The sequence below is a fragment of the Lithobates pipiens genome, unplaced genomic scaffold, assembly GCF_037356315.1.
Source record: "Lithobates pipiens isolate NorthernLeopardFrog02 unplaced genomic scaffold, aLitPip1_a1.2 Scaffold_1, whole genome shotgun sequence".
Classification (NCBI taxonomy): Eukaryota; Metazoa; Chordata; class Amphibia; order Anura; family Ranidae; genus Lithobates; species Lithobates pipiens.
Window position 1 is genome coordinate 168763588 of NW_027507685.1, and position 27173 is coordinate 168790760.

At 44.2% G+C, this 27173-nt stretch overlaps 1 protein-coding gene across 6 annotated transcripts in view; it reads right to left on the reverse strand.

The window, feature by feature from the left end:
* L1CAM (L1 cell adhesion molecule) overlaps positions 1-27173 on the reverse strand; it is a 671411-nt gene that overhangs the window by 519363 nt on the left and 124875 nt on the right. For all 6 annotated transcript variants that reach the window (XM_077478852.1, XM_077478851.1, XM_077478850.1 and 3 more), the window contains one exon: positions 8137-8280. In XM_077478852.1, the coding sequence (XP_077334978.1) occupies positions 8137-8280 (144 nt within the window). The remainder of the gene's footprint in view (positions 1-8136; positions 8281-27173) is intronic.

The window sequence follows — 27173 nt, forward strand, 5'->3', positions numbered from 1 at the left end:
TATCTGGGTTCACTAACTCGCCATCTATTTTCACCACATTTTCCCGTGCCTTTATTAGGGTGGGGTCTTTTAACTGTTCTGTGGCAAAATTTTCCCTGTGAACCTCAAGATCCGAAAACTCCACAGACGGCATGTTTTCAACTGAGGATGTTGGCTCCCCCCCAGTTTGTCGAGTTTCCCCCGCCAATACCGACAAGGGAAATTCAGGAGAGTCCTCACCACTCCCAGAGGAATTCTGGTCATCTTCCTGGTTTATAGGGGCACCAGTGGGGGGCTCAGGACAATCCCAGAGTTCCCAGAATTTTGGAAAATCCCTTCCCACAATAGCATCATGTGATAAGTGAGACACTAACCCCACCTGATGAGAGAGGTTACCTTTGGGGGTCTCAAAAAACACTGAAGTTACAGGATACTCTCGGGTGTCCCCATGCACACAAATAACAGCCATCCTGTTCTTCCCAGAGACCTCTGTAGTAACTAATTCAGCTTTTATCAATGTTACCAGGCTACCTGAATCTAGCAACACATCAACATGTCTACCATTAATACACATTTTACATAAATGTCTCTCAGGTCCCCGAATGGCAGTGCATGCAACTGTCGCAAACAGCGACTGACGTCTCTCCCTTATAAAGTCACATTGCATAGGCTCATCCACAACTGGGCAATTGGCTGCAATATGTCCCTCTTGCCGGCAGCGGTAGCAAATAATCTTTTTCGCTGCCTCTTGCAGCATGGGCTTCCTGGGCTGCTCCTGCCAGACCTTAGGTAGAACTCCCACCCTCTCACTCTCTCCACCCTCACCCCTTGGAGTCATCTTACCCGCCACTGGGGATGATCTGGTCTTAGGGGGGAAAGTCCGTGAGTCCCTGGAAGATGTGGTCAGGTTCTCTGTAGCCAAGTACCTCTCAACCAGATCCACAAGTTTATCTGCATTTTCTGGGTCTCCATGGCTTACCCATTTTTGGATGGCAGTAGGAAGAGCTCTCAGGAAACGATCCATAACAACACGTTCCACAATGTTTGGTGCAGTCAAAGTCTCTGGCTGCAGCCACTTCCTGCTCAGGTGAATGAGATCATACATTTGAGACCTGGGAGGTTTTCCAACCTGAAAAGTCCAGTTATGCACACGCTGAGCCCGGACGGCCAGGGTGACACCCAGCCGTGCCAATATTTCTGCTTTTAGCACCACATAGTCTTTTGCTTGGTCAGGCTCTAGGTCATAATAAGCTTTCTGCGATTTCCCAGTTAACAGAGGGGCCACCAGTCCAGCCCATTGCTCCTTAGGCCACTTTTCCCTTTCAGCAGTCCTTTCAAATGTGGTCAAAAACACCTCCGGATCATCCTCTCCAGTCATTTTTGTCAGTAAACGGCTCACACCAAAGGATGCGGTATTATTGTAACCACTTGCTTCATTGGTCTGCGGACGTTGCTGTATTAATGTCTCTATTTTCTGTTGAAAATTCTGCTCTTGCTTCTGCAACAGGTCTATGAAGCGGGCTTCAGATCGCTGCTGGGCTTGTTGCTGAGCTTCCAAACTCTGCTGCAAAGTTGCATTTATCTGCTGCTGGGCTGCAAGGCTCTTTTGTAAACCTGCATTTGTTTGCTGCTGATTTGCATTTGCTTGTTGCTGGTTTGCATTTGCTAGAGCCAGCTGTCTCAGTATCTCCTCCATGCTGGCCTTAACAAAAAAAAAGTGCCAAAATTCTCCACCAACTGTGAGGGGTTAGCTCGGCAGCGGGTGTGTGTGACCCCCTGGATGGGTTCACAACACAAAGTCAGGCACAGCAGACAGCGGTGTAGGTTAAAAAAACAAAAGATCCGGTTTATTTATGCTACATGCAGTGATACATATAACAGCCAAACAAAATAAAACAAGAAAATAAATCCTGGTCAGCTTGACCTCTAACTACACACGTAGACTCCCTGTCTAACAACTGGGTGCAGCCTTGTGCTGCCCCAGTCCCTGTCGCTATTGTAGGGGTTTGCCACACAGGCGTTAACTCACCGCACAGAACAGATCTCAGACTCCCCAGTCTATACACACAAAACTGGTTCCAGGATGGAGCATCTCCCTATGCATGCTGGGGTTTTTTGTAGAGGCCTTAATGAGCCCACTTACTACAGCTGGGCTCATTAACTCTTCCCCTCTAATTGTAAAAGTCTGCATAAAGCCTGAATCTAGGACACACATATTTCCCATCCTGGATACAACCACGTGATTTTACCTGCGTGCTGCCACACTTCATATTGCAGAGCAATACACAACGAGTTGTCATTACGTTGCTCAATGAAGAGACAGAGCAATTGCATATCGCCATCCCATAGAATGAGGACGTCATCTATTTTCCCTTTTCCAAACTAACAATTCAGGTTTTATGTTGGCATAGATGATGTTCTCCTCCCATTTGGCCATAAACATGTTCGCCATGCTAGGGGCGAACTTGGCACCCATGGTAACCCCCCCATTCTGAACATAGAAGGAAGCACCAAACCAAAAATAAAAGATGGGACATTGTAAAGTCACTCAACCATAAAACAAAATCCCCCTGAATCTAAAACAAACCAATGGCCTTTCTTGAAAATGTGTCTACTACTAAAATTATGGTATAGATGGAAGTATCAACAGTAGCCAATATAGAACTTTCCTTCCATTCCAAACCATCAAGTATGGTAATTTAATAGTTTGAGTCGAATCCTTCAAGTATGAAGGAGTCTGGGAAACTAATGGCTGCAAAAAGCCATCAATGTGTTTCCCGATTCTTGAGGTGACTGAATGTGATCCACTTATTATGGGCCTACTAGGTAGGTTAATCAGTCCTTATGAACTTTAGGGAGGGAATATATTACCGGCCTACTAGGTAGGTTAATCGGTCCTTATGAACTTTAGGGAGGGAATATATTACCGGCACCCTTGGTGCTGAGGGTACCAAGAACACCTTTTCTTTTTTTGTGAGTATATTATCCTTAAAGAGGAAGTAAACCCTGATGGGTTTACTTCCTCTTTTTTTCCCTGCAAAGGTAAAGCATAATGGACTACTATGCATCGCATAGTAGCTCATTATGTGTCACTTACCTGACACAGGAGCCAGCGAAGTCGCCGCTGTCCCCTGTAGTCCGCCGCATCCATGTTGCTTGTGGCGTCTCGCAGCTCCGACGAATCACAGCGGCGCAACCGCGATGACGTCACTCCCGCGCATGCGCACGGGAGTCGCGCCTCGCAGCTCCGCCGCTGTCATACGGCGAAGCCGCGATGACGTCACTCCCGCGCATGCGCACGGGAGTCGACAAATTTGGCAAATCCATTCTTGGATTTGCCGCATTTAGTGCGCATGCGCGCCGCTGTCTACGGCGCATGCGCCGTAGACAGCGGTGCCCATTTTCGGGCAAATATCTCCTAAACCATATAGGTTTAGGAGATATTGCTTGGACCTACAGGTAAGCCTTAATCTAGGCTTACCTATAGGTCCAAGTTGTTTGGAAGGGTTTACTTCCTCTTTAAAACCCTCATTAATAATCTTAACTAGTTCTCTTTTATATTTAATTGTAGGGTTATTTTGAAAAGGCACATATGTTCCAGTATCAGAAAGAATTTTCATAATTTCACAAGTGTAGGCAGTAAAATGTAGGCTTCAGGGAGAAGCAATTTTCCAAGTGTATAGCAGACAGCAGACAGTAATATTTTCTTTCCACTATGACTCTTAGCCCCCGTATACACGGTCAGACATTCCGACAACAAAATCCGCCTGATTTTTTTCAGACAGATTTTGTCCGAAACTGGTGTTGCATACACACGATTGGACAAAGTTGTTGGAAAATCCGATCGTTCGGAACGTGATGACATTCATTTGTTGCGACGGGACTACGTTGAGGCTAGTAGCCAATAGCTTTAGTCTCGTAATTTGATCTGAGCATGTGTGGCACTTTGTCCGATCTGAATTCTCTACAAACGATTGTAAAAAGTCAGATCGGATTTTGTCGTCGGAAAATTTGAGGTCCTGTTCTCAAATTTTTTCCCTCGGAATTTCCGACGAAAAAGTCAGATAGAGCCCACACACGATTGGATTTTCCGACAATATAATCTGATCGGACCTTTTCCGTCGGAATTTCCAACCATGTGTACAGGGCATAACAGTGCCTTGAAAAAGTATTCATACCTCTTGAAATTTTCATTTTTGACATTTTGTCATGTTACAACCAAAAATGTAAATGTATTTTATTGGGATTTTATGTGATAGACCAACACAAAGTGGTACATAATTCTGAAGTGGAAGAAAAATGATAAATGGTTTTCAATTTTTTTTATAAATAAATATCAGAAAAGTATGGCGTGCATTTGTATTCAGCCCCCTGAGTCAACACTTTGTAAAACCACCTTTCGCAGCAATTACAGCTAAAATACTTTTTGGGTAGGTCTCTACCAGCCTTTCTTCTAAGATTGCCCTGTACTTGGCTCCATCCATCTTCCAGTCGACTCTGATCAGTTTCCCTGTCCCTGCTGAAGAAAAGCCTCACCACAACATGATGCTGCCACCACTCTATTTTTAATGGTGGGGATTGTGTGTCCAGGGTGATGTGCAGTGTTACTTTTCCGCCACACAGAGTTTAGCTTTTAGGCCAAAAAGTTAATTGTTGGTCTTATCTGACCAGAGTACCTTCTTCCGCATGTTTGCTGTGTCCCCCACATGGCTTCCCGCAAACTGCAAACGGAACTTCTTATGGCCTTCTTCCATAAAGGCCAGATTTGTGAAGTGCACGACTAATAGTTGTCCTGTGGACAGATTCTCCCACCTGAGCTGTGGATCTCTGCAGCTCCTCCAGGGTTACAATGGGCCTCTTGGCTGTTTCTCTGATTAATGCTCTCCTTGCCCGGCCTGTCAGTTTAGGTGAACAGCCATGTCTTGGGAGGTTTGCAGTTGTGCCAAACTCTTTCCATTTTCAGATGATGGATTTAAACAGTGCTCTGAGATGTTCAAAGCTTGGGATATTTTTAATAACCTAACCCAGCTTTAAACTTCTCCACAACTTTATTCCTGACCTGTCTGGTGTGTTCCCTGGCCTTCATGATGCTGTTTGTGCACTAAGGTTCTCTAACAAACCTCTGAGGACTTCACATAACAGTTGTATTCATACTGAGATTAAATTACACACAGGTGGACTCTATTTACTAATTAGGTGATTTTTTAGGGCAGTTGGTTCCACTAGTTCTTAAGTAGGGGTATCAGAGTAAAGGGGTCTGAATACAAATGCATGCCACACTTTTCAGCTATTTATTTGTAAAAGAAAAATAAAAAACATTTTTCTTCCACTTCACAATTATGTGCCACTTTGTTGGTCTATCACATAAAATCCTAATAAAATATGCTCTTAAGAAGCTTGGCAACAAGCCAAACACGTAAGCAGTACGCCATCATATTTGCTGTGGTTGGGACACGGATGTGCTGAACCACACCATTAACCATCTCCACCTACTTTGAACTCACTGTTAAGATCTATGGTCTGAATGCCTGTCCTGAACACTCTTTGGGAAGATGGAATGGACTGTATTGTATAGCCTATACGGATGAGAGACTATTTCCACTTTTTTAACAAAAATCTCTGTTAACATTTATGCTCCCTACACCAGTCCGGAACACCTGGATTTTACCGCATTAGCCTGCATGAACTAGATACGCCTGGACAACACTGCCATATGACATTCTGATGTAGACGAATATATCGGATGACTGGTAAAGTGATAATATTGTCTATATTTCACTATCACTCACTTTGGAAACGAGTGGGCTCCTTATTTACATATATGGATTTGAAATTAAAGAAGCAATGACATGAGTCAAGACATCAGTAAGGTGAGCTGTATCTTACCCCCATGTATTGGAGGGGGTTTTTTACTCAGTTTGATAACAAGCCGTGTGTTTCCTTGAAAACTGTCATCTTCATATATACCAGCCTGTGATCCATAGATCTATCTATTGATAAGTCTTTCCACTATAAGGAATTTTCTCATGCAGTGAACTTCAGTTTTATGTCTCCTTTTGAAGTTAGGACTGGCAATACTATACATATGCATAAGGATGAGCTCAGGGGTATTCGCATTGTCCACATGCTGAGCCCACCAGGAAGTTGGCGCAGAGCTGCGCTAATCACAGGCAGTGAGACATTGCCCGATGCGTGCCTGCAGAGATTGGGCAATGACTCACTGCCTGTGATTAGCTCAGTGCTGCTCCAACTCCCTGGTGGGCACAGCACGTGGACCATGCAAACACCCCTGAGCTCATCCCTACATATGCATATGCACTTTAACTAAAACGGAGCAATGAAACAATTTCTCAACATAGACTAATTTCATGCATTTTTTCAATTTTTTATGAATAATAATTTCTATCTCATAATGAAATTTTGAATTGGACCTTGTTTTTTTGAATACTAAGACCGTAAGGATCGTTTTGAGGGAGATCTCAAGTCTATGGTGTATGAGAGTGTTGTACGATTGGATGTGCTGAAGTTGGGTGTGTATAAGTATAATTATTTTCTAATTTCATAAATGTGGTTAATCAATAAAGATATTTAGTCTAATCCGTTTTTTTCCTCATTGAAGAGTACCTTTGGGAATCTTCCCTTTTTTTCTCCTAATAAAATACCTTTACGTTTTTGGTTGTAACATGACAAAATGTGGAAAATTTCAAGGGTTATGAATACTTTTTCAAGGTGCTGTAGGCTGGGTTCACACATATGCGATGCCAGAAATCACATGTGATTCACACTGTCTGTGCGATGCAAATTCAGCCATACAGTTTGTATGACTGAAATCGCATCACGTTCGCACCAAAATGGTGCAGCACCCTTTTTTGGTCTGCACTGGAAATGGATCACATTTTCACACCCATGTGATCCGATTCCACAGTTCGCACTGCATTCTGTGATTTGGGGGTGTCATTAACTTTCTATTGACACCTGCAGTGATTTGCAGAGAGCAGTATGAACTGCCTGCAAGTTAGATGCGATGCGGGAACCTGCATAGGAATTGCGCAGGTTCCTGCATTGCATATGTGTGAATCGAGACTTGCGTTTGTTGAGGTGCTGTGTATCATAAACCACTCATATTTTCTCTTAATAAAATACTTGTTTACACCTTAATCCCCATCTGATGCATCTTAGCCCTCGTACACACGGTCGGAGATTTTGCCAACCAAATCCGTCGGATTTTGCCCGTCGGATTTAGTCCGACGGATTGTGTCTGTTGCATACACACGGTTGGGCCAAGTTGGCGAAAAATCCGATCTTTCAGAACGTGATGACGTAATTTCGTTACGATGGGACTACATTCAGGCTAGTAGCCGATAGCTTTGATGTAGGAATTTGATCTGAGCATGCGTGGCACTTGGTCCGATCAAAATGCTCTACACATGATCGGATTAGATTCGTCCGGCCCAGTTGGTTGGGAAATATTTACAACATGTTGGAAAATTGGGTCGGACAGAGATTCGGACGGAATCAGTCCGATGCATACCACACACAGTCGGATTATCTGACGACACGGTCCGATAAGACTCATTCCGACAGATTCTCCGACCGTGTGTACAAGGGCTTAGTGATGCTGATGTTGCTGATCTCCTGCAGCTTCTTTGTGACATATTCATGTATACATCTAAGTGCCAAGTGATGGCTGCATATCATTTTCCTGACAGGAACACAGTCAGGAGACAAAGACAGAGATTTCACCCTATAGCCAGAAGTGCCTAAACATATTTAAAAATATTGAAAATGACCTTTAAAACTACTAGTTCATTTACTAATCATAAAAGTATAGCCAGCTAGTAAGATATAACCAGGAATTCACTGAGGCATTAAAGCCTGCCTCACTATACAGCTGCTACCTTCCCGAGGAGCTGTTCATTGTGCTGAATTAAACACTATTATGGCTCATGGCTTAACACCCTCAGGAAACAGACAGATGCATGCTATGGCAGTAAATATACTAGTGGCTGAGGACAAATATAAACATTTTATAACCAAGAAACCATTTACATTGAGAAATGATAGTATATACAGATGGCTAGGAATTAGGCACGGCTTAAAATGACAGAGGTTATGAATAAAGCACACAGAGGAGGAGAGAGTATGTGGTTTACTTACAGTCTTTAGGTAAATCCAGTGCATGGATGTTGATGCACAACAGGAAGATGGAAAAAAACCCAAGCACACATGCTCTTGGTGAAAGGGACATGTCGGAGACTCGGCGTCTTGCCAGACGGAGAAAGACACAAGAAGAGAATCCACCTTTTAGGGAAGGGAAAAAAAATCACCATGAGTGGCACAATCACAAGTTTCAAACCCTCCTTTTCATTGCAACCTGACTCTTGACAGAAGGATATATTGATGAAGGTGTGGAGGATGTGTAAAGAGGTGTCAGCCCAAATCTGTTTATAGTAAAAGCTAGGCTGAAATTTGCATATCAGTGTCACAGTCAATTATAAAGCAGAACAAGAACTTTTCATGAGTATTGATTTTCCAGTAAAGTGTATATGTGACAATGATCATTAAGGAATAGCTATTACTGAGTTGTAAAAATAGACAAAGAGATGCGGGGCTGTCACTGTGTCAGAAAGATCAGGCAAGGTGATCCCATCCCTATAGTGAATAGACAAAAAGACTCTCCCTTAGTGGGGCTTTGAATGGACCACCAATACCACCAAAATTCAAAATAAAATAAATAATTTTTAATTCATATAACAAAACTTTAAAAGAGAAACATCCAGACACATAGTATCTTTAATAAAACATCAAAAAATGTACATAGAAAACTTGTATATAAAATAACTCTCAGACTGAACCCAAACCCGACGCGTTTCCAGTCTCTGCGATTGCAGAACCTTCATCAGGGGTAGAGAGAGAAATATATCAAAGCAGTCCCTTTTAAAGATGTATGCGGTAGGAACATCAGATAACAACCAAACCGTATGGCCACACTTTCTAAGGAGGTTCTGAATAGGATGATGCCGCCCAATACAAGATCTCCAAGGTAAATTCCAAAGCGTGAAATGTCCCGTATATACTGCTGCCTTAAAAGTCAGCCAACAAACAAACAATGGGGTATGTTGCAATAAACAACCACCCAGCAATTTGCTAAAGGGCCCCAATGGGGGTTTCCCCAAACGTTTAAGGGTGAATGAGCCGTGAGAATTTGACAGTAACCAACACGATTCGTTTGAATAAATAGTGTGACCTGTTGTAAAAATAGGTGTGTAAAGTTAGGGTTACCATGACAGTCCAACCCTGCACCTTTAAAGTGGATGTAAACTCACGCATATACTCAGTGAACTGAACAGCCTCAGGATGAAACAAATCTCCCTATATAAGTTCATGGCTCCCAACTGTCCCAGATTTCGAGGGACTGTCCCTGATTTGGAGCAATGTCCCTCTGTCCTCCTCATTTGTCCCTCATTTTAGTCTGATCTATATAGTTGTATATAAAATGCACTTTTTATGTATCAAAAAGTGTTTTCCAGCGCTAAACCTTTCATCTGATTTCTAAATTGCTGCATTTGTAAATTCCAAAACCCAGTATAAAGGAATAGTGGTGGTAAAAAAAAGCACTTGTGGGTTTAACCAATCTTGTTTTTGTACAATCCTCCTTTAAGGGGGCGTGACCAGAGGTGTGTCCTATGCCTGCATCCTTTTGCTAGTAGGTGTCCCTCATTCCCATCTCAAAAAGATGGGAGGTATGTAAGTTTTAGATGCATATCTGCTATGTTCACATTGTGTTAGAATTTTCACTTCTTCATTCAGCAGTAGCAGTGTAGTGTTGGATTACACTGGGAGACAGATGATTGTAGGAAAGGCACACACCCCCCTCCACATAGGCAGAGACTTACAGAGCTGTGCTGTAAGTAGAGCAGCTTTCTGCTAATCTATTTAAAATACCCATCCTGACACAAAATTCAGTCTTCATTTATCTCATGTGTTGGAGATTTTGTCAGAAGTTATCATGCTGATAACTTTAGAACAGGAGCAGGAGAAATTTGCAGAACTTAGTGCTTTCAAGAGAGATAAGAATACTACAGATATATGTGCCCAGCTCAAATTTTATGAATCGGGTTTACATCCACTTTAAAGCACAGCCAACATCAGAAATAGAGAAAACAGTACAAAGGACATAATTGTGAGATAAGATGTGGTTATTGCGCTTGATCCCTCTTCTGTCATTGAAAATCTCCCTCCACCCTGTAAAATCCTACAACATGCTCTCATCAAGACAGCCTGACTATACCCACCCTTTGCACCTAGCAGCTCCATTCATAGAAGCCATACCCCAGTTTCTATGAATAAAACAGGATATTTGAATGGGAAGGCAGAGCTATCATCTGCCCATCCTCCATTCAGATTGCTTTCCATTCATAGAAGCTGTAGTGTGGCTTCTATGAATGGAGGAGCTGGACAGAAAGGATGGGCACAAGGCACACACCCCACCTTATGGCTGATACGTCTCTTGTGCTGACTTTTCTGTTCATGATTTTGGTTGCACTTAGGTTTTAATCAAAAATAGCAATTGCCATTAAATTATTGGCAGTTATTTTCTTTCTTCAAGGGGTCGTAAAGCTTTGTTTTTTATTTTCTAAATAGGTTCCTTTAAGCTAGTGTATTGTTGGTTCACTTACCTTTTCCTTAGATTTCCCTTCTAAATGTTTTTTTTTCTTTGTCTGAATTTCTCACTTCCTGTTTCTCCTCAGTAAACTTCACACCATCATCCGAGCGGTGTTTAGTCAGCCAGAACAGCTTACTGAACATCTTACTGAGGAGGAACAGGAAGTGAGAAATTCAGACAAAGAAAACAAAGGAAAAAAACATTTAGAAGGGAAATTGAAAGAAAAGCTAAGTGAACCAACAATGCACTAGCTTAAAGGAACCTATTTTAATAAAAAATAAACCTTTACAACCCCTTTCAATTCATTCTATTACTAGGATGTCCACTTTGCCAACACATTTATTTCAAACCACGAGCAGATTATTTACATGTAAATCTGTCATATTGTATTATTTTATTTATGGGAGGATAAAGGCAGATTAAAGCGTGGCTGGGTTATTCAATAAACCGTATAATTGTAAGTGAAATTGGTGATGATATCTCTAAACTGACAAAATGATCCCGTTTCTTTTCATTATTGTTGTGATTTTCTGATACCATGACACCAAAGATTATGCTTGGCCCTATATAAATATTTTTTTATCCCTCCAATAGTGATCACTGTTGTTGTCATTTTACATAGTTGGTAAGGTTAAATAAAGTCAACAGTCCATCCAGTTCAACCTGTGTTTGTGTGTGTGCATGTAGAAAATCATTTCCCATATCCCTGTATATTCTTTTCGCTAAGATGCACATCCAAGAGTCTTTTAAAAACGAACCATACTTTCTGCCGACACCACCGATTGTGTAAGCCCTTGTACACACGGTCGGACATTCCAACCACAAAATCCATCGGATTTTGTCCGAAACTGGTGTTGCATACACATGGTTGGACAAAGTTGTCGGAAAATCCGATCGTTCGTAACATGATGACGTTATTTAGTTACGACAGGACTACGTTCAGGCTAGTAGCCAATAGCTTTGGTCTAGGAATTTGATCTGAGCATGCGTGGCACTTTGTCCGATCAGAATTCTCTACAAACAATTGGACAAAGTCTGATTGGATCATGTTGTCGGAAAATTTTAATATCCAGCTCTCAAACTTTGTTGGTTGGACACTCTGACGGAAAAAGTCAGATGAAGCCCACACGTGGTCGGATTATCGGACAACATGGTCCGATCGGACATTTTCCGTCGGAATGTCCAACCGTGTGTACAAGGGCTAAGAGAGTTCCACATCCTTATCACCCTGACAGTGAAAAATCTCCTACACAGCATAAGGGTACCTTCTTTTCCAGTCTCATTGTGTGGCCCTGTGCCTTTTATACACCCACTGGGACTGAAAAGTTTCCTACTTACGCTGGGATCACCGTTGAGATATTTGTATATTGCTATCATATCTCCTCTCAAGCATCTCTTCTCCAGGGAGAATACATTTAGGGTTTGTAGTAGTTCCTGATAATTGAGGTCCTCCAGTCCCCATATTCATTTCGTTGCCCTTCTCTGGACTCTCTCCAGTTCCAGCACATCCTTTCTGAAGATTGGTGACCAGAACTGGATGGAATACTCCAGATGTGGCTGAACCAGAGTTTTATAAAGTGGCAAGATTATGTAGTAACTTCTGTTAATTGGTCCGGGGCTGAAGTGGTTAATATTGATAATGGACTGGGGGGGGCATGCCATTTTTTTTTCAATGAGTTTTAGCTATATTGCCAAGAACCGACCATTCATTACAGCCGCGATCAGTTTTAAATGACTTTTTTCTTTAGAAATGCCATTTTGCTGTGGTACTGTTCTAAACACTGGAAAACTGTGCCATTTTACAGGCATACTATAAAGACCCCCCAGGAACGATATTTAGAGGAATATTTAATTTTTATTGTTTCACTTTAAGCATTATTAAAATCACTGCTCCTGGAAAAAACTGGAAAGTTTTTAAAACTTTTTTTTGCATTGATACATGTCCCCTGGGGCAGGACCCAGGTCCCCAAACACTTTTTATGGCAATAAATTGCATATACAATTAAATTGCATATACATATAAATTGCATATAAGCCTTTAGAATTAAAACTTTTGGTTTTTCACGTTGATGTCCAGTAGACTTCAAAGGTGTTCCGTGGCCTTCAAATTTGCAACGAACACTGCATAACTTTCGCTGTTTGGCAAACAGGCGAACACCCGATGTTTGAGTCGAACTTGAATTCAACTCTAACATCGGGCAAATTCCTAATGATCAGGCTGTCCAGGGTTTGTAAGATTTTGCTGGGCAGCCCCCACCTTTATAGTGTATGTTGCCCTATACAATGGCAAGGCATCATTGACCAACGACTTCCAAAAAAAAAAACATGGTCAGTTCCGTATTTGTTTCCATCTTAACATGGCAGCTTTATGGGGATAATAGTGCCGTAAACCCAGCAAAGTGTAAAATGACCCTGGTAAGGATCATTTGTTCAACCCTGGGGTGTACCGACAACGGCCACAATCGCAGCCCCCTGTACACCTGGATAGGAGGGATGGCAGCATATAGCAGAATCAAACCCCACCCCTCTTACAGCCACTGAATGCCTGCTTCTCCTCCTCTCCCTACCGCAGGCATTCAGCGGCTGCAGGAGGAACAGTATAGGTTCCTCTACTAGTCACCACCCCTGTCGCCCCTCCTTTTCAACTTTTTAAATCCCCCCTCCCCCGGGTCCCTGTGCTCTATCCCAGCCGCCCTTATCCCCTGGAACTATGCCGGGCTCCCCCCTCCCATCTCCCACTGGCTGCTGCTGGGGATACGGTCAGGATGGAGAGTGGGGAAAGGGCTGGTAAATGTGTAACTTACTGGCTCCTTCCTTGTCTGAATGGATAGAGTCAATGATCCGTACTGATCACTGACTCTGTCCATTCATATCTGAAACATCGTAAACCGTGTTTACGATGTTTCAATTTGTAAATGAAAGGGAAGTTCTGTGCAGAGCTATTCCCATCTATTCCTTCCTTACAGCTGAGGCTGCAGAGATTGAGCGCTGAGTGCTCAAAGTTGAAACATCAGAGGTCTGTTTAGATCCCTGATATCACACAAAAGCTTGCCAAAAAATAAAATAAAACATTGTTAAAAATAAAAATAAAAAATAAAACAAAATAGTAAAGAAATAATAAAATAATCGGGCTTGGGTGGAAGGGCCCCGCCTGTGGTCAGTGGGGCCCTTCATGGTTTCTTGCACCGGGGCCATGAAGGTTCTAATTATGCTTCTGGCTCAACCAATCCCAACAGGCAAACAGATTGACTAAAAAGCTACATGAATGGTAGTTAAAGAAAATAAAGCTCTCATATTCCCCAAAAAAATCCTGGATTTTGTGGCATAAACAGAAGATATGCAAATAGTCTATACTTGTGTGCATCTCCAGCACAGAACCCCAGTCAAAGTATGAAAGTTCTGTAGTCTATTGAGAGGCAAGTATTCATAATGTTCTATTGTGACTTGAACTAGGCAGTCATGAGCTAACACTAGTTTTATTCAAGTTGGGGTCTCACAGCATGACCTTTAGAGGGATGGATTGCAGCAAAACCTGCATTGAGCCAAATTATGCCTTATAGGTATACCACGCCATAATGATTGGGCAGCAAGAATTTTTGTTGGAGGAGAGGAAACATCAATTTGCCTCCACAATAAGTTTCAGGAAGTGTGTAGGATAACAGACAATGGAGCTGATTTACTAAGAAGAATGAATTGCCCCAGTTCATACCTTAATTGGTGTGCTGGAAAAGTCATTAAGCATTAAGCAAGCGTGCAAAACGGTGCACTTTGAAGTGCAAATCGATTATAAATATGTAAACTGCAACTGGTGCTAGGGTAACTGCGGTTTTCTCATTATTATTATTATTATTATTCATGATTTATATAGCGCCAACAGTTTACGCGGTGCTTTACAATGTATTGGGGGGGCAACACAATTACAGTACAATACAAAAGGTACAGGAGGGCCCTGTAGAGCTTACATTCTAAAGCAGGGGTCTCAAACTGGCGGCCCTCCAGCTGTTGCAAAACTACAAGTCCCATGAGGCATTGCAAGGTTGACAGTTGTGCGAGCATGACTCCCACAGGCAGAGGCATGAGGGAACTTGTAGTTTCGCAACAGCTGGAGGGCCACCAGTTTGAGACCCCTGTTCTAAAGGGAGGAGGTGGTGGTACAAAAGGTAACAGCTGCAGAGAATGATTTGATGGGGGTGGCTCGGGACAGTTAGGTGGGTGTGGGATAGACTTCCCTGAATTCTCATTGATAATAGCGCACGCCCAATACAATTGGTTAATTTCATCTCATTGGATGTGTCTTGTTAGGCAATTAACCATTGTGTTGCTAATCTCATTCCTATTACTTCTAATATATCTTTGGAATGTGTTTTTCTATTTTTACCCAAATCCTTCAATACAGTACAAAGAACAGAGAAGTGTTTCTAAACCCAATAAATTAAATAATTCAATATGGATAATTTTTAGAAATTAGGTTAAGTCAATAATTGAAGTTTCAGGGCAAGAGAAACTCACGGTAATAGGGTGGAGTGGGTGAGAAAACCCCCATTGTTCCACCCCTTATTAACTGATTAATTTAAAAATGTATTATAGGAGCACTGAGATAATAGGATTGGGAATGTTTGGTTAATTTTTTTACCCTATCGCTTCTCCCTCCTCCCCTTTTTTCCCCCCTTCCCCCTCTCTTTTTTTCTCCTCCCCTTTCTTCCACTTTTTTCCCCTCCCCTCCCGTATTTGCTCCTATCCCTTTTCCGTTCCTTTTGGCAGGATTGCTATAGACTGAAAAGATAGATGTGGGAAATGAGAACATGCAGAGTAGAAGCTTACATTTCAGGAATGATAAATGTTAATGTTAAATGTTAAAGTTAAATGTATAATATTAAATGTTAAGTGTTAAATGTATTATATTAAATGTTAAGTGTTAAATGTATTGTGTTATGTAAATATGGAATATACATAGTTGTATTTTTTTTTCAGAAACGTTTTTTATTAGTATAATAAAGCATCATTACAACTTATGCATAGTTCAACAAATGCATTTAGCTACACGGGTCATGAGTAGTGCATGAGTAGGCCAGGGGCACGGAAACTGAGTACGATATACAGGGAGTGATTATAGCATACAAATCTATTGTACAATATAAAGAGGGCATACTGGATGGATACTGGATGGATTTACACATAAGAAGAGGAATCATCCGCTACTTCTAGAGGGCTTCAGAGCTAGCACTGGTATATCGCAAAGAGCACACCTCGCTTACATTTCCACTGCTAGATAGTAAGTGTTTGAGCTTTTTATCCATGCATCCCAGACTTTACCAGATTTTTGTGGGCATTTCCGCCCCATATATGTTAGCTTATAGAGAGGCAATACTGAAAGGTCGTTAACTGCATTAATGTCCACTAGCACCCGCTCCCAGAAGCTTTGGATAGTTGGACAGTCCCATATAACATGGTAGTATGTTCCAACTGCCTATTGGCATTTAGGATATGTCTCTGATTGGGTAGGGTATATTAAGCCCTGTGTATAAATTTCAGTTGGATGAATCTGTCCCTTGCAGAGATTACCTTGGGAATATATTGTTGCAGGGCTAAATCCCATTCCTCTTCTGAAAGGGAGGGAATGTCTCCCTTCCAAGTCTGAAACAGGGGCGAATCTCTCCCCCCCCCCCCCCCCCGATTTCCCACATGTCAGGCAGAGATATAGGGAAGAAATGATTCTATCCACTCCCCGAGAGGTAAGAAATCTTTCTATTGCATGTGGCTCTGCCGAGATCTCCCCCGGGAATTGCGCCTGAGTCGCAGGTTTTAATTGAAAGTATCTGAATAGCATCCATGAGGGGAGTTGGTACATCTCCTTAAGTTCTGGAAAGGGAAGGAGAGCTCCAGCAGGCATAATTTGTACAATCTTGACCACTCCGAATCTGGCCCAGACACTGGGATCTGGGACAGATCGGAAATGCGGGAGTTTGGAATTGCCCCACAGAGGGGTATGAGGGGAAAAAGTGTCATCTGCTTTAACTGCAGCGGTGACCCTTTCCCAAACTTGTACTGTAATCCGCATTGGGGTCGTCGCCTACGGGTTAGCCTTGGTTCCCCTGTAGACAATGTTAGTTAGGGCTGCATAGGAGCCTATAATTGCCACTTCTAAGTTAACTGCAGGGTTGGACTTAGTTTGGGTGAACCACCAGCGGACAGTAACTAATACCGTTGCCCAATAATACCTTTGGAAGCAGGGCAGTGATAGACCGCCTAGAGACAGAGGGAGTTGCAGTTTGGCCTTGGATATTCTTGGGACCTTCCCACCACAAATGAATGAAGAGATTATGCCATCTAGCTTACGGAAGAAGGTTGCAGGAGTTGGAACCGGGGTATTCCTAAAGATATATAAAAATTTGGGGAGAAAAGTCATTTTTAGTAAATGAACCCATCCTACCGGTGTCAGGGGTAGCATCCTCCAAGTCTGGCATTTCAGCGTTAGGGCTTGTAGAATTGGATATAGGTTCTCTGTCAGATATTGGGAAAGGCTGTTGGTGATTTCAATGCCTAGATACTGAAAGCGGGAAACCCTTTGTAGGGGGGACGAAAATGGCGGAGGGGGCGTTGAGTCAGAGAGCAGAAATAGATTAGATTTTTACCAATTAATGCTGACCCCAGAGAATCTACCATATTCATCTATGACCCTCAAAGCTGTCATCAGGGAATCAGAGGTGTCCCTAAGGTATAGGAGCGTGTCGTCTGCATATAATGATATCCTCTCTACCAGGGGACACCATTTGCAATCCCCCCACCTCTTCCATTGAGCGAAGAAGGATTGCCATAGGCTCAATAGCCAGGGCAAAAAACCCTGGAGAGAGGGGGCATCCCTGCCTTGTGCCTCCACAGAGGCGGAAAGGGGGAGAGGGGATACCACCAGTATGCACACGGGTCGTCGGGGAGGTATAGAGCTGCTGGATCCAGGTAATAAATTTAGGGCCAAACCCAAATTTGATGAGGACCTGCCAGAGAAAGACCCATTCCACAGAATCAAAGGCCTTCTCTGCGTCCAAAGAGACCACCGCTCCCCCTCTGTCTCCAGCCCCAAACTGTTCTATGCTGGTGTAGAAACGCTGTATATATATGTCAGTACCTTTGCCTGGCATAAAGCCGGTCTGATCCCCATGAACTAATGAAAGTATCATTGTGTTTAATCTATTGGCCAGTATCTTCGTTAGTATATTGGTGTCGACATTTAATAAAGATATGGGCCTATAAGAGGAGCATAGTTCAGGGTCCTTCCCAGGTTTTGGTATAATTATAATTACAGCTTCTGACATGGAATCTGGGAGATCATTTGCCTCCAGGGCCTTGGTAAGTGTCAAGAGATAGTATGTGCCCACCACTTCTAAATTGGTCTTGTAAAACTCTGATGGGAGTCCGTCAGGTCCTGCCGTTTTTCCTGCCTGGAGCGATTTTTTAGCCTTTTGAACCTCTGTCAGGGTAATGGGGCTCTCTAGTGCGTGTGCAGCTTTGACAGTCAGAGCCGGAAACTCTATTGTGTCAAGGAATGAGGTTAATTCTTCTAGGGAGTAGGTAACCCTGGACTCATAAAGATGTGTCTTATAATATTAGAGGATTAAACTCAACATCCAAGAGAGCACAGTACTCTCTTCATAAGCAAAATGTTGGCATTGTCTTCTTCCAGGAGACACATTTTCGCTCATGCAAATGACCAGGCATAGCCTAAAGCTGCAAGGTGTTTTGAATCCCCCCCCTCGCTCCATCGCGCTCAGCAAAGAAAATTCAAGCCATCAAGCAATCTTGCCTTTTCTGGGCAAGGTAAAGCATGCTATCTGCAAGCTTTATATAACATAGGTTAGAGTACTAATGAGGCAATTGAAAACACATGCACAGTCCATGAAATAAACAAAATGGAATTTCACCCAGTGTACAGACAGAACTTCAAAGTGGGTACACCTGTTAAGGATGTCCTTAAATTACTAACCAAAAAAACACACTCTGAGCATGCCCAGAAAAATCCAAGTGCTGTTCACACACAAAAGGCTGAAAAAATAAATCAAAGTCCCTGAGCATGCCCAAACCAACCCAAATGCAGCTAGCACAAAATAAGCTACCCCCTGTCCAAAATTAAGCAAATAATCCAGCATGCTACAAAATTACAGATGGGACAAACACTCCCCCAGTCCAGGGGGGGGCAAACAAAGAGCCTAACATGGACAAAAGTTATACAACAAATACCATTGCAGTCTATGGGAACTGACTTAATTTTGCTAGTCCCCACTTGGCTGGCTTATCTTCTAGTTATTAGTCTTAAAATGGTTATTGGGGCCTAGGTGCCACCCTAAGGGACATATATCAATGTCACCAATTTAGACAACCCCAAAAACGAAACATGGAGAAGTGCCTTTAAAAATGCAAAATTGTTTAAAATCTAGTAACTTGGGGGGTTACTCTGTAAAGTGGCGCATCTGTAGCATTATCCAAAATGCTGTTTCAAAGATGTACGGCTTTAGAGAAAAGTTACAAATCTACATTGCAGCTGCAAGATTTTAACACAAAACAAAAAATAGCCTATCCCCCCCAATACATACAAGGTCATTTGTGTCTGTTAAGACTTAAAATGAGAACAACCTTGTATCCATATTCAGGGGGACAAGGGCCTTATCAGGAAAGGGTCTGTCCGCTGGTAAGATCCATCATTTGGCGTGCAGTGCTGAGGTCCACCAGCAGGTGTCTCCTGGCAGTTTGTAACTGTCAGGAGAGACTTTTCCTGCTGGTGTTATGTCATCATTGGGCCGCAGTACTGGCGTCCACCAGCGGATGGATCCTAGCAGTATGGACCAGGCAACACTTCCTGCGCTCAGGTGTTACTTGAGGACAATTACTGCAGTCTTATAAATATCCGGCAAGCCCACACATGCTTGCCTTGGTATCGCTCTACCTGGGCCCTGACCTTGAGCCTGCATCCGACCCGACCCAATCTATTTCCAATCTCATCCTGGACCTGCCCCTCCTGTTTGCCTTGGATCTCTGCTCTGCAGTCCATCCACCCTCGCCCTATCCTGTTGGTTCCCCATCCTTACCCATCTGCTGTGTATGACCTCAGCCTGGCTTTTGTTACGATTCTGGTATTTCCCATTATTTTTATATACCATTGTTGTTTGTGGGTTTGGGTTGGTTGTGCACTGTTATATTCACTTACTTGTCACCTATGTAAATAAACACCATTATTATTCACTTACATGTGTTTCTGGTTTCCTCTGTGCAGTCCACACAGTCTGGTCTACTAATTCCCTGACAGTATACCAAGGCCATCCCTGAGCAGACGTGGCTGCATTGAGGAACCATCTTGGCTTGTTAGTCTGCCAATATGAATTTCAATGAAATCACTTATTCTCTGCTGGCAGAAGAGGATGGTGAATATTGTCGCCAGATTTTAAAAGGGTGAACTAGTGATCAGCTGATGGAAAGCATCCGATCAGCTCATTCCCTGGTGGATCAAGGCTACATGTCATTTGAGGATGTTCAGCCCTTAATCCAATTATGTGCAAAGCCAGCCCTGTCATGTTTTCCCATGGAACGTTATTCCTCTTGTTCACAGCAGGTGTTGTCTGATTGCATCCATTCAGTGCAATCTCTGGTTAGTCAGGCTGTGTGAGAATCAGCGTTTGTTCAACCAGTGCTACAGGCATGGTTAGATCTCCTGCATTTAGCTAAGCGACAACATTCCAGCCCTGCCATTGATTACCTGCCTTTCCAATCCCAAGTATCTATGACAACCTCAGCTACAGCCCAGTTTACTCCCCTTCCTACCAAATACTATTACCCAGTCGCCAAGTGTAGTACCTATCCTGCCTTCAATCTACCTGCCTCTTCTCCTCCACCTGTAACAATCCCACACAACCCTCCTCCAGCCACTGTTCTTTGGTCTTCCTTTTGCCCAGATACTTTCTTTTCTTACAGCCCTGCACCTACGTACAAAGCTGCAGTGGCTAAGCCAAAAAAACAAAATGAAAGTTCTTTCCGACCCACACAATCCTGCCAGTAACCCAACCTGCCTCCACTCCGACCAACCCAGTTCCTGCTGCCCAGCCTGATGTCCCAGTTCCTGCTGCCCAGCCTGACGTCCCAGTGCCTGCTGCCCAGCCAGACGTCCCAGTGCCTGCTGCCCAGCCAGACGTCCCAGTGCCTGCTGCCCAGCCAGACGTCCCAGTGCCTGCTGCCCAGCCAGACGTCCCAGTGCCTGCTGCCCAGCCAGACGTCCCAGTGCCTGCTGCCCAGCCAGACGTCCCAGTGCCTGCTGCCCAGCCAGACGTCCCAGTGCCTGCTGCCCAGCCAGACGTCCCAGTGCCTGCTGCCCAGCCAGACGTCCCAGTGCCTGCTGCCCAGCCTGACTTTCCAGTGCCTGCTACCCACCAGTTTGAGGTCTCTGCTTCCCAGTCTGATGTGCCAGCCTTCCAGTTTGATGTCTCTGCTTCCCAGTCTGATGTGCCAGCTTTCCAGTCTGATGTGCCAGCTTCCCAGTCTGATGTACCAGCCTTCCAGTTTGATGTCTCTGCTTCCCAGTCTGATGCACCAGCCTTCCAGTTTGATGTCTCTGCTTCCCAGTCTGTTGTGCCAGCTTCCCAGTCCCATTTGCTAGCTTTCCAGGCTGATGTTTTGATATTGGTGTTCCAGTCTGAAGTCCCCGTGTCCCAGCCTGAGGTTTTGGTGCCCATTACCCAGTCTGCGGAGCAGGTGCCCGTTACCCAGTCTGCGGAACCAGAGTCCGTCACCCGGCTTGTTAAGCCAGTGCCCATTATTCGGTTTGCTGGACCAGTGCCCGGTGTCCAGCTCGCTAAACCGGGGCCCGTCACCCAGCCCGCTGGGCCGGGGCCCGTTACCCAGCTTGCTGAGCCAGTGCCTGTGATCCAGCCTGCCCTTACAGTACTTGCTGTTCGGCCTAAGGTCCCGGAGCCTGCTGCCCAGCCCGACGACCCGAAGCCTGCTGCCCAGCCTGAGGTGTCGTTATCTGCTGCCCAGCCTGAGGTGTCGTTAACTGCTGCCCAGCCCAAAGTACCCATGCCTGCTGCCCAGCTCAATGACTCGGAGCCTGCTGTCTGCCCTGATGTACCTGATGCCCTGCCTGAAGAGCCTGTTGCCCAGCCTGACATACCCCCATCCAGTGTTCTGCTTGACGCCATAGACTATGGACAACTTCAGCCAGTTGGGAGCGTCCGGAGGGGGTGGGTACTGTCAGGAAAGGGTCAGTCCGCTGGTAAAATCCATCATTTGGCGTGCAGTGCTGAGGTCCACCAGCAGGTGTCTCCTGGCAGCTTGTAACTGTCAGGAGAGACTTTCCTTACTGGTGTTATGTCATCATTGGGCCGCAGTACTGGCGTCCACCAGCGGATGGATCCTGGCAGTATGGAGCAGGCAACACTTCCTGCGCTCAGGTGTTACTTGAGGACAATTACTGCAGTCTTATAAATACCCAGCAAACCCACACATGCTTGACTTGGTATCTCTCTCCCTGGGCCCTGACCTTGAGCCTGCGATCCTGACCTTGAGCCTGCATCTGACCTGACTTGATCTATTTCCAATCCCATCCTGGGCCTGTTTACCTTGGACCCCTGCTCTGCAGCCCATCCATTCATCCTCACCCTGTCCTGTTGGTTCCCCATTCTTACCCATCTGCTGACCCCTTGTGTATGACCTCAGCCTGGCTTTTGTTATGATTCCGGTACTTCCCATTATTTGTATATACCATTGTTTGTGGGTTTGGGTTGGTTGTGCACTGTTATATTCACTTACTTGTTACCTATGTAAATAAGCACCATTATTATTCACTTACATGTGTTTCTGGTTTCCTCTGTACAGTCCACACAGTCTGGTCTACTAATTCCCTGACAGGCCTCTTCCACACAACCCTAGGCTGGGGTTGTGGGGAGCTGCAGACAGGGGGCTTTACGGAATGTGGAAAGTTCCTTTAAATGAGTGGGTATAAGGTGCATTGTGGTTGCTATTGGGCTGAGCCCAACATGCCCCAAAGGCAGCCAGCTATGTTGAGTGCATGTGGCCTTGTATGGTTCAGGAGGGGGTTGGGTGATCGCTCTTCTCACCCCTTTCCTAGCTGGCCCTGTTGTATGCTCTGAAAAATGATGTGGTTTGGATTGAAGGCAGCTCACAGCCTTTTCAGAATGGAGTGTGGAGTTTCCCTTTAAAAGCAAAAGCTAGCCCATGGAAATCCAAGGGGTTGGAGGGGGGAGACAAGAGCATTGGAGAATGGAGTGTGGAGTTCCCCTTTAAAAGCAAAAGCTAGCCCAAAGAAATCATATGCATTAGAGGGGGAAGGTTAAATGCCCTTTTAGGAGGAGCTAGAGGAGCGAGAGTCTTTTTACATAATTTTAACAAGGTGCATGTCACATGTTGGCAATGTAACATGCTAACATGACCTGTGTGCAAATCTCCTTAAAAAAATACATAAAGGTGAACAAGCGTAAAAAAAAAAAAAAAAATATTCAAGTTTAGAGGCGCGCCCGTTCAACCCACACAATTGCATTTACGTTGCTTGACATTTACTAAGATTTTGGCCACGCAATAAACAAACGCATCTGAACGCGTGCAAGAGCCGCTTACGCATGTGCAGTGCTTACATTGATCTCACGCAGTTCTAAACTTACTTACTTGCAGGCTTCCTCTGAAAAAGTTACTTTCTCATTCTATTTTGGCCATATTTGTTACTTGGGCAGTTGTTACTAAACATCCTCATATCACCCCATAATATTGTCCCCTCCAGCTTCTGTTAATATTGAATTGAAGATGCTGTGCACCATGTTCATAGTGGTGCACTGATTGCATTCTCCCGTGCGCCAAGATCGCTATAGTATGGGGGATTCACACTCTGTTCCCGGCACACCGTTCCATGAATATGAAAATGTGCATTGCACCTCTATTGATGACGCAGGGCTTTTGGAAATCAGCCCTGATATCTTTAAAAGAACTCTGCATATGAAACTGCACACAAGTGGCTCATCCCTGAGCTGGGGGACTACCTTAATGTTTGACTTTTACATGACTGTAGCCCTCATCTGGTTCCTGGGTGAGCATGCCTTCGGGAAAAAAGTGTTAATCCGATGCACGTGCAAACTTTTTCAGCTTCAACAGATATGACATGTCGTGAAACGTTTTAAGGCTTTTCATGTGCGATATTGCAGAGAGTATGTGCTGAACAAAGGGATACTGTGACTAGGATATTTACCTTGCAGACAGATGAACAAATGACAATGCAGGCTACTTTTTTTTGCATTGTTTTGCTCGTATGCTTCGCTGCACTTTCTTTAGGTACTGGGCAAACTGAAGGCTGTGTATGATTGACTCATAATTTGAGATAGATAACGGGTCACTGTGACTGGGATTTCTATAGGGCAACTGGATTAGCATGTATCTTTGCAAGCCACTAAGCTTTCCTGTTTGAAGCTTGGCTGCACCTCTAGCTCAATTTGGATGGTATCTGGCAAAATGTAAAAACTGTGTCTCTGCTATACTTTGCCGTCTTCTGCTGCATCAACACTTTTCTGCAGATGCATCTCTTGGTGTTTTAATTTGCAAATAGCGACCCTATGTTTTATGTCTAGAGTAGGGGGGTGTGCAAACTATGACCCAAAAGCTATACAGATCAATACTTTATCCATTCTGGTCTCTGTCAAAACCTGCTCTGCCTGTTTCCACAGGCATGCACCCTGCCGGCTCCCAGGCACACTAATGCCACGTACAAACGATCAGACTTTTCGATGGACTAGGTCCGGCGGACCGGAATCCGTTGGACAATTCGATTGTGTGTGGGCTCCAGCGGACTTTTCTTTCCCAAAAGTCAGACGGACCTAGAAATAAAACATGTTTCAAATCTTTTCAACGGACTCGAGTCAGGTCGAAAAATCCGGTCATCTGTGTGCTAGTCCGACGGACTTATACTGATGCTAGGGCAGCTATTGGCTACTGGCTATGAACTTACTTATTCTAGTCCGGTTGTATGTCATCACATTCAAATCCGTCAGACTTTTGGGGTGATTGTGTGTGGGCAAGTCCGTTTGTTTGAAAGTCCGGTGGACCTCCGCTGCAAAGTCTGCCGAAAAGTCAGATTGTGTGAACATGGCATTAGGCAGCTGATACATTATTTATTGTTTTCAGTCAACCAGCACGTTGGGGGGGGGGGACCTTATCAATCAGGAAAAACAACAAGGTGGTTGGTGGTCGGCAGATAAACTTCTGTACAACCACTGTCCCCATACATGGAAATTCTGCCGGCCCTTGCTGGAGGTGGGGGGTTGTTTGATGGTAACTCTGATATAAGGGGCACTCTGTTCACAACTCTAATGTAAGAGGGGTCTCTAATCAGTACTCTGATGTTAGGGAGGGGGGGGACTCTGATGTAAGGGGAAACCCTGATAGGAACTGTAATGTACAGGGGAACTCTGATGAAAATGGGGATTCTGATGAGAAATCTGATGTAAAGGGTGGTATTCTGATAGCAATGCTGATCTAGGGGGACTCTGATGGGGGGGGAGGGGCTCTGATGTAAGGGGAACTTGGATTGAATCTATGAGGCAAGGGGGGGGGGCTCTGATGGGAACTCTGATGTAAGGGGGAACTCTGGTGGGAATTCTAATGTAAGGGGAGACTCTGAAGGGTACGTTGATGAAGGGGGGGTTAAAAGGAAAGAAACTCTGTCAAGAGGGATTCTGATGAAAACACTGATGTACGGGGCAACTCTGATGTGGGGGGGGGCTCTAATGAAAGGGGGGCTCTGTTGTAAGGGGGAACTCTGGAGTAAAGAGGAACTATGATGGAAACACTGATGTAAAGGGGGAGCTCTGATTTAAGTTGATGTAAGGGGAGGACTGTTATGTAAGGGGTTGGGGGGGGGGGGAGACTAGAAATTTAGGGTCACTCTGATGGAGACCCACATGTAAAGGGGACTCTGATGGGCTCATGTTTATTTGGATATTCTTTCTTGTGTCTAAAATAAAATATCTTCATAAATTTAGACAAAAATGTTTTCTGCTACGACTTCGGTAAAAATCAAACTGCGTTTTTGGGGACACTAGTATAATTCTGATCATGATCAAGATACTGTGCTATACAGACACTATACTGGTAATGGCTGTGATCAGCGACTCATAGCGTGACTGATAGTGTGGCAGAAAATCTAGTGCTAACTGACACTTCCACCCACTGTTACTTTCCATTTTGTCTATTGCCTTTGACAATCCAGCCACAAGGATTCCACCTTCTCCCTTTCACCATTAGCAATGTCATCCCTTGTGCTTACTAGCAAAGCACTCTTGACATACATGTGCAACCCCCCCCCCCCCCCCTCTGCTCCCTGCTCTATCTCTATTCAACCTCACCAACTATGTACAGTAACTATATTTATAAAACAGATTTCTTTCCATCTGCAAGATTTTGTAAAATATAAGAGGTGTCCCTCGTACTGAAAAGTTTGACACCTGCCTTAAGACAATCTTGTCTCTATGTAGAATAAAAAAGGGTTATGTACAGGTTAGGCCACCAACTCAGAAACTTGCCTAACCGAGGTGATAGCACAGAGGAAGGCCATCTTGTGAGTTAAGAGTAGAAAGAGAAATATTCCTTGAGATTCTATGGCATCACTAGGCGGGACTATAACCAGGGGAAAGTGATCCAGGCCATAGGACATTTAGGAGGAATACTGCAAGCTAACCTGGAGCGGTTAGTGGATTGTAGGCTAGAAAAGCAACAAGATTGCTACACTCCTGCTTATGATCCACCATACTAATAGCATACTAATAAGGAAATTTCCAAAACTGGTACTCATAAGAAAACTGCTGAAGGTGAAAGGGTTAATAAATAGTAATTTGTGAGCAGGTCAGTGTAAATAAGCTGCAAGGAGGAAAAATTATGGATGTTGGTGGTGGTTGAATCTCACAGGCATAGTGCAGAATATACAGAGGAAGCGCAAGGGAATACAACAGTATGTGTGCATGAAGCAGGGGTGGGTTACCGCCCATAGTGTGCTGTAGCCATAGCGAGACACTTTTGTACTATGTAAATTGATAAGTGTACAGCTTGTATAACAGTGTACATTTTCTGCCCCCTCAACACACCATTAATGGCTAAACCACTGGCAACAAAAGCGAGTACACCCCTAAATGAAAATGTCCAAATTGGGCCCAATTACCGTATTTATCGACGTATAATACGCACTTTTTTCCCCCTTAAAAGCAGGGGAAAATCGCGGGTACGTGTTATACGCAGATCCCCGCAATTCTGAGCCTCTGGGCGGCCGAAAGCTGCCTTCGGCCATTCTCGCCTGCTTCCGGCCGTTCTCAGCGGCCAAAAGCTGCAGAGAATGGCCGAAAGCTGCAGAGAATGGCCGAAAACTGCAGAGAACAACCAAAGGTAGCCAAAAGCTGCCAAGAAGAGCCGTAGGCAGCCGAAGGCCGCCGAGAACTACCGCACGCCGCCGAGATACACAGGACATCCGGCTCTGTATCTCGGCGGCGGCATTTTAAAA